Raw genomic sequence first — 8801 nt, 5'->3', positions numbered from 1 at the left:
GGCTCAAGTGGTAGAGCACTAGCCTTGAGCTGAAGAGCTGAGAGACAATGCCCAGGCCCAGAGTTCAGGCCCCATGACCGGACCCAAAAAACAAAACAAAACAAAACACTAGCCTTGAGCAGAAAAAAAAAAAGCTCAGAGACGGTGTCCAGGCCCTGAGTTCAAGCCTTAAGACCAATCCTTATGTGTATGTGAAACACTTTTAAATTAAATTTATAATCTTAAAACTTATTTTACCCACAGTGGAAACATTTTTAGCTAAAAGTTATATTTGATTAGAGTTTAAAATAGAAAAAGATTACCAATAATAATAGTAACAAATATCACCACTTACTGACCATTACTGTTAAAACATTCACATACTGGTATCAGATTGATTTTCAATCCTTTACAGTGTATTTATATCACTAGTGCAATTTTGCTTCAATATCACTTAAGAGAAAAATAATACTAAAAATAGAGTATAGCCAGTAATTGCTAGCAGCAAAAACATGAAGTTGATCATTTTTATATGTTTAGAAGAACTAACTCTACTTATCTCCTTAGTATGAGGTATATTAACAACATAGAAAGCCCACTCTTCAATAACTTACAAAATGGGCAGGAGTTTGCAGAAGCCACATGTACGTAGAAGGTGCTACTAACAGCCAACTAGCCCACCCTTCTGGTGTGAGGGAAGTGAGGAAATACTCAGCTACCACTAAACTGGGTCACCATCCCATCCCATTTTGTTTACCAGAAAGCATGCATGCAGACACACAAACACAAAACTGGGAACAATGCCAATGACTCTGTTCAAACTGTTCTTTTTTACTTTCATCACCTTTATACAAAACACCAAAAATCTACAAGGCCTGCCTCTTTCCCACGAGGCAAAATGTGTTTAATTCATCTACTGATAACAACAAAATCTAGTTGTTACTCATCTAACAGAAAATACAGATTAACATATGCTACAAAATGTGCACCCACACACCAATAAATAACATTCAACAAATTCATGACTTAATCTTATCCTACTGGTTTCTTGTATCTTTTTGTTTCTTAGAAAATGAAAAATGCTACTGTGTGATTCATCCCTGTGTACTGATCTTATATCAGCTCTCAAACACAACAAACTTCATCCCAAAATTCTTAAAAGATTCATCAGGAGTCATCAGGAATGTTATTTTTCCAAGGAGGCTAAAAAGATTACATATTTGAGAAAACTACTGACAACCATCATATAGGGCAAGGAAAACGAAGATTTTAGTAAGAAAGGATCTATGCTGACTATTTAAACTCAAAAGTAAAAATTTTATTTTTGAGTCAAACACAAAGAACAAAGAATAGCTCTTGCTGAAGAAATGTTTCTATGTGAGTGAAGCAGAACTGTGGATATGTGGGTAATGCATGTTAATTGTTAATAAATTAAAGAAAGAAATCTCTAATAGATAGGGATAATAAGAACACTTGCTTAGGGCAAGGAATGTGGCTTAGTGGTCGAGTGCTTGCCTAGCATGCATGAGGCCCTGCCTTGATTCCTTGGTACCATATAAACAAAAAATAATTTTTTTTAAGAGTGCTCTTGGGGCTGGGAATGTGGCTTAGTGGTAGTGTGCTTGCCAAGCATGCATGAAGCCCTAGGTTCAATTCCTCGGTACCACATACACAGAAAAGGCCAGAAGTGGCACTGTGGCTCAAGTGGTAGAGTGCTAGCCTTGAGCCAAAGAAGCTCAGAGACAGTTCCTAGGCCCTGCTTTCAAGCCCCAGGACTGGCACACACATACACATAAAAAAAAAATTGTTCTTAAAAACAACAAAAAAAAACAATTGCTTAGCAATTACTAAATAACAAGTAACAATTGCCCCTAATCAATGTGACAACACCATGAAGACCTAATTAGCAACTTTGCTTAGAGAACTAAAAATGAAGTAATATTTATGTTTTTCACTCTGTTTTCTGACCTTCAATGGAGATAACTAAAAGGACTTATTTCCTAAGACTGTTGTGAAAATTAAATGAATACTTGAAAGTACTTTAGTAAGTTTAGTGTCTACAAAACCCACAGTAAATAATAAGTACTCTTTTTTGGCGGGGGGTGAGGGGGGGACCTGATCCTGGGACCTAAACTCAGGGCCTGAGTGCTGTCCCTGGGCCCCTTTGTGCTCAAAAAAACCCCTTTGGGCTACAGTGCCACTTCTGGCTTTTTTTTTTTTTTCTGTCATGGGGCTTATTAAACTCTGGGCCTCGGCACTGTTCTGAGCTCTCAGTTCAAGGCTAGCACTCTACCACTTGAGCCTAAGCGCCACTTCCAGTTTTCTGGTGTTTTATTGGAGATAAAGAGTTTCATGGCCTTTCCTGATAGGGTTGGCTTCGAATCACCATCCTCAGATCTCAGACTCCTGATCAGCTAGGATGACAAGCGTGAGCCACAGGTGCCAGCACTAGCAGCTTTTTCGAGTAGTTTATTGTAGATGATAGTCTCAGGGTGTGTGTGTGTGTGTCTTTGTTTAATTTGTAACAAAGCCTTACAGACAGGTGCAAACAGTAAATCCTCTTACATGTGGTACATGTAAGAAGGAATATGATTCCTGCAACAGTTGGCAATGTGAGGGTTTGTTTAAAACTCACACAGGATGCTCTGAGAATAAAGTTGATGTGAAAGCAAAAAAAAGAAAAATGAAAGAAAAGAGTCTCACAGGGAGTTTTCTACATAGGCTGGCTTCGAATCACAATCCTCAGATCTCAGCCTCCTGAGTAGCTAGGATTATAGGCATGAGATACCAGCACACAGCTATGATAGGTACTCTTATTCACAACCATTTAATTACATGTATAAGTCACATTAAGAAAAAGAACAAAGGGCTGGGAAGGTGGCTCAGTGCTTGCCTTGCATGCCTGAGGCCCTGGGTTCGATTCCCCAGCACTACATAAGCAAAAAGGAAAAAAGCCGGAAGTGGTGCTGTGGCTCAGGTGGTAGAGCGCTAGCCTTGAGCTAAAGAGCTGAGGGACAGCACCCAGGCCCAGAGTTCAGGCCCAGGACCGGACCCAAAAATAAAAGTAAAAAAAAAAAAAAAAGAAAAAGAACAAAGTATCTTTCTTTAAAGGATTATCATATTATAGTGCTCTTATTTTTCTGGCAACTAATAAAATCTAGATAGAGACAGACAGACAGACAGATGAAAAAATAAATCATTTAATAATATGGTCACTTTCTTTATAAAGAAATACAACCCAGAAGTAGTAATCCTAGCTGCTCAGGAGAGAAAGGTTCAGAGGACTGTAGTTCAAGACCAGTTTGGGTAAAAAGTTCACAAGACTCCATCTCAACCAATAATGTGGCATGGTGCTACACATCTGTCATCCCAGCCACATGGGAAACACAAATCGTAAGTCAAGATGGTCTGAGCATAAATGTAAGACTTCAGTGAAAAATTAAAGCAAAAAGGACTGGGAACATTGTTTAAGAGGTAGAGTATATGCTTAGCAAGCGTAAGACTCTGAGTTCAAACCCAAGTACTGAAGGGGAAAAAAAATCAATCCCAAAATTATAGGAAAACTTATATAAATTATTAATTAAAATAATTATATTACATGACTATTTAATTAAATCATTTAATTCAGTCTTTTTTTTTTTGGCCAGTTGTGGGGCTTGAACTCAGGGCCTAGGTGCTGGCCCTGAGCTTTTGTGCTCAGGGCTATCGCTCCACCACTGTGAACCACAGCTCCATATCCTTAATTCAGTATTTCTAATATTACAAATCCTAAATACGACTTACATGTAATTGAAAGTCCATGGAAATGTCTCCATCTTATATAAAATTTCTTTAAACCAATTAATGTGTATAAAATAACCATGCATTGTATACATTAATCAAACTTTTCGATTGAAATGAATCACCCCAAACATACATAATAATATGTTACTATTTATGGCCACTTACTGCAATCTCTCTACAAGCCGACATGGATATTCCTGTGCCTTCAATTTGCTTCAGTGCATATTCCTTTTCATCTTTTCTGCACATGAACAGAAAATATTTTTTTTTACTTTTCCATATATTACTTCCAGATTCAAAATTATAAGTACAAAAATAATGGGAATGTATTGAGTCTCTCGGTTGTATGTAAATACTCTCATTATGCCATATATTGCTTATTATTTTTATAATATTTCTACTACAGAAATATGAAATACCAAAAGAAATTTATGTAACAATAAAAACATCAGACAGAGCCAAAACACAAAATTCAAAATTTAACAGGGTAGTATATTAAACACAGCACTGGTTACAAAAAATAAACAAGCATAAATACAAACTCAAACATATTGCAAAATGATTCCACTCCTGCAGTAATTATGTGATGTCTATGAAAGCATTCTGTTATAAACATATACTACAAAAATAACTGACAGACATAAACTCTTAGGTTCACTTAAAATAATCTCATACCGTAAGAAGAAAAAAAAAAAAAAGAAGTATGGAGAACCCACTGAACACACAGATTTCCTCCTAGGATAGAGGATGCTTATATACTCCCAAATCCCAGCCTAAAGCCACCAATATCATATACCTAGGAAACTCTTCTATGAACCCCAGTAGGGAAAAAACAGGAATCTGGGAAACTCCAGTACTTATAAGAGTGCTTAACTAATAGAAGACATTGTTTCAATAATGGTGAACTACCAGGGGGAAAAATAGTGACTGGCTAGAACACAGATATCCTCAAGAAACTGGCACCAGAACCAGCCATAGGAAGACATCAGCTCAACGACCTTAACAGTGGGTCATCTCATGGGTTGTTCTTACAATGGGGCATAATCTATAACCTCCAAGTTTTGGTCTTCTGATTATATTAGTGCCTCAGCAAGTTTCACAATGTTGTCATGGTTTTTGTTAAATGCTGGTATCACAGAGTGTCACATTTTTCCTACTTAGCTATTACCCATTTACTCATTATACCCATTTATCGGCAGAAAAAGCAGTTTAAGAGATTTTCATAGCTGGAGGTGCAACTTAAGTGGTAGAGCACCTGCTTAGAAAGTAAAAGGCCCAGGGGGGAGGCTGGGAAGGGATGTGAAGGGTAAACAAAGGAGGAGGCTGCAATGCTTGATAAGAAATGTACTCATTATCTTGCCCATGTAATTGTAACCACTCTGTACAGTATGTTCACAAAAAATAAAAATTCAAATTTAAAAATAAATAAATAAAAAAGCTAAAAAAAAAAAGAAAGTAAAAGGCCCAGTACTGCCCTTCAAAACATTTTATATGCCTTTTGAAGATTTCTTCAATCATCTATGTTTTGGGTAAATAACTGAGTTATGGTCAGTTTTCTCCCATTATCAGTTTGAAAATTACAACAATTTTTCTTCCATTATATGATAAAAAATAAGCAGTATTTTAACAATACACACCAGATGGATTATGATGCGACTATTAGAATATGACTATGAAGATCATTAGAAAAATATCTAATATTAAGAAAATACTCAAATTATATCATATATAAAAATATAACTATATAGCTGGGCACCAGTGGCCCATGCCTGTAATCCAATCTACTCAGGAGGCTGAGATCTGAGGATCATGTTTCAAAGACAGGCCAGGCAGAAAAGTCCATGAGATTCTTATCTCCAATTAACCACCAGAAAACCTGAAGTGGTACAGTGGCTCTAGTGGTAGAACACTAGCCTTGAGCTAAAGAGCTCAGGGATAGCACCCAGGCCCAGAGTTCAAGCCCCACAACCAACAAAAGAAAACAACAGGGGTTGGGAAGGTGGCTCAGTGGTAGAACGCTTGTCTTGCATGCCTGAGGCCCTGGGTTCGATTCCTCAGCCCCACATAAGCAAAAAGAAAAAAAGCCGGAAGTGGCGCTGTGTCTCAAGTGGTAGAGCGCTAGCCTTGAGCTGAAGAGCTGAGGGACAGCACCCAGACCCAGAGTTCAGGCCCCACGACCAGACCCAAAAAAAAAAAGAAAAAGAAAACAACAACAAAAATATATACATATACTGGTCAGTACAAAAAAAAAAAAACTGTGCTAACTTTAGTGGTAATATAGTACTATTTTTAAAATGAGAATGGGGTGACAAAAATAATTTGATACTCTAGAAATACTTAAGTAATCTTTATCATTTTCAAAGTAAGAACTTAGTAATCTTTTGAAGAGCAAAATCAAAATTTTCAAAAAGTTTGGCCAGGCTCAGTAACACATTCCTTTAATGCCAGCATTCAGGAGTCTGAGGCAAGCATATAGAAAGTTCAAGACCAGCCCAGCCTACATAGTAAGTTTGAGGTCAGTCAGGCTAAATAGTGGACCCTGTCTCAAAAGGGAGGAGGCAGAAGACAGACTCATACCTGTAATCTCAGCTACTTAGGAGGTAGAGATAGGGAAGACTGAGATTTAAGATCAGCCTATAGCAAAATGTTAGCAAGACTCCATCCCAACCTATAAGCTGGGCACAGAGGAACATGCCTGTATCACCCCAGCTATTCAGAAAGCATCAGGAGGCACAAATAGGAGGACTGTGGTCCAGGCTGGCCCAGGAAAATAATGTAAAGATCCTATCCCAGGGCTGGGAAGGTGGCTCGGTGGTAGAGTGCTTGCCTGGCATGCATGAGGCCCTGGATTTAATTCCTGAGCACCACATAAACAGAAAAGGCCAGAAGTGGCGCTGTGGCTCAAGTGATAGAACATGAACTTTGAGCTGAAGAGCTGAGGGACAGCACCCAGGCCCAGAGTTCAGGTCACACGACCGACCAAAAAAAAAAAAGATCCTATCCCAACAATAATTAAGGCAAAATGGGCTGGTAGGTTAAGTGGAAGAATGCCTGCCCAACAAGCATAAGCTGCCCCCCCCCAAAAAAGGGGGGGAAGCTTAAGCAATCTTTATGCACCTTTTTCTCCATCTTGTTTCCTGTTGTTTTTTGTTTTGTTTTTTTGCCAGACCAAGGATCTGAACTCAGAGCCTCAAGCTTGTTTCCTTAGCTAGCACTCATACCACTTACATTCTGGCTTTTACTGGAACTTTCCTACTTGGGGTTGTCTGTGAACCTTGTTCACAGTCTCCTGAGTAGCTAGGATTAAAAGCATAAGTCACAGGCATCTTGCCCATTTCCTGTTTTTATGGACTTCTTAGAAACCACCAAAAAACAGAAGCATTAGGTGAATGTAATTAAAACCAATATCCCCTTTAACTACAATCTATGTACAAAGTATGTTTTAGAGCCCACCTGCCTCAGCTGCTCTGAAACAATGCTTACAATGTACATATAACATATTTAATAATTAAATTAACTATCAGGTATCTGTTACTAAATATCTAAGCTTAATAAATTCTTGAAACATTATAAAAGCCTTCTAACAAAATTTTCACATATAATCATACTTGTTTTTCAACAGAAATATTTCAACTCCCAGTTCTCCTAAGTGAAGTACTCCAGAAGCTCATGTAATGCATAGCTTTATTTTTAATACTGTAAAGAATATTACACAATCTGGATAGGTTATCGTTGCTATGGAAACTATGATTTTTTTTTGCAGTTAAGTCAAAAAGTGCAAAATTAACACATCACATTAATGGCTTTTGAATTTCACACCCAGCTGCCAAAGGAATTTGGAAGCTTGAACAGAATAAACTGAAGCATAGACATAGGACTTTACTCTGAATTATATATGGTTATGAACAAGTATCAAACCTAGCAATCATTTAACCTAATAAATTTAAATATAACTTCCATCTGGTTCTTTTTTTTTTTTTTTTTTTGGTCAACCATGGGGCTTGAACTCTGGGCCTGAGCACTGTCCCTCAGCTCTTCAGCTCAAGGCTAGTACTTTATCACTTGAGCCATAGCACCACTTCCAGTTTTCTACTGGTTAATTGGAGATAAGAGTCTCATGGACTTTCCTGCCCGGGCTGGGTTTGAAGTATGATCCTCAGATCTCAGCCTCCCAAGTAGCGTGGATAACAGGCGTGAGCCACCAGCGCCCAGCAACTTCCATCTGTTTAATGAAATATTCAAAACTCTGTAATTTTAATATTTTCAGCTTTTAAATGAGAATACAAGAAAGTATATAAATCAATCATTCTTTCTTAGTAGTCTGTCAGATGGTAAATGGTGAATGAGGTACCACTAAGATTTGCCCAATGAAGAAATGGCAAGATCCCAGAAAGCCTATGAGACTCCCTGGCATTAACCTTTTATATCGTCAGTGCAGTTATTTAAGCAGAGTATAAAGACTGAAAATGTGTCCTTGACCACATTGTCCAGAAATATTTCAATGACTAGGAACATGGGGGAGAAAGCTTTGTGTTTTTTATCCTAAGTGAGTGTTCCTCTCCAGGAGGGCCTGCAAGTGGTCCAACAGCTTGCTTATTTCCAAACCTGTAATATCAAAATATAGAAGCATTTCTGAAGACCATCCTCTTTCATATCCCTTAGAAGACAAAAAGTTCTAATAATTTTAACCTTTAACTTTGCTTTTCCTAACTATATGAGAATTTAACATTTAAGATAGTAGAATGCTAACAATTTTTATAACTAGATGTTACCAATAATACATTCTTCAGTATGAAACCTGAATCTTTCCAATATATTTTTCTCCAAGAATCTGCTAGAAATAATCAGTATGAAGCCTTTTTCCTTATTATGTGATAACTAGTTTTTCAGGTTAGGAATGTTCTACACCATACCCACACAGAAAGAAAAGATGAAAAAAACAGACAGATAAAGAGAAAGGGAGAAAGAAAGGGAGGAAGGAAGGAAGGAAGGAAGGAAGGAAGGAAGGGAGGAAGGGAGGGAGGGAGGGAGGGAAGGAA

General features: G+C 37.7%; 1 protein-coding gene across 1 annotated transcript in view; it reads right to left on the bottom strand.

Annotated features, from left to right (window-relative positions):
* The window catches only part of Cdk19 (cyclin-dependent kinase 19), a 116399-nt gene that overhangs the window by 72797 nt on the left and 34801 nt on the right, over positions 1 to 8801 (bottom strand). Inside the window, exon 2 of the mRNA XM_013022364.1 lies at positions 3928 to 4003. Coding sequence (XP_012877818.1) covers positions 3928 to 4003 — 76 coding nt within the window. The remainder of the gene's footprint in view (positions 1 to 3927; positions 4004 to 8801) is intronic.

This window comes from Dipodomys ordii, unplaced genomic scaffold (assembly GCF_000151885.1).
Source record: "Dipodomys ordii isolate 6190 unplaced genomic scaffold, Dord_2.0 Scaffold62, whole genome shotgun sequence".
Classification (NCBI taxonomy): domain Eukaryota; kingdom Metazoa; phylum Chordata; class Mammalia; order Rodentia; family Heteromyidae; genus Dipodomys; species Dipodomys ordii.
Note: the sequence above shows the minus strand (reverse complement) of the source record. Positions and strands in the feature narration are given on the sequence as shown.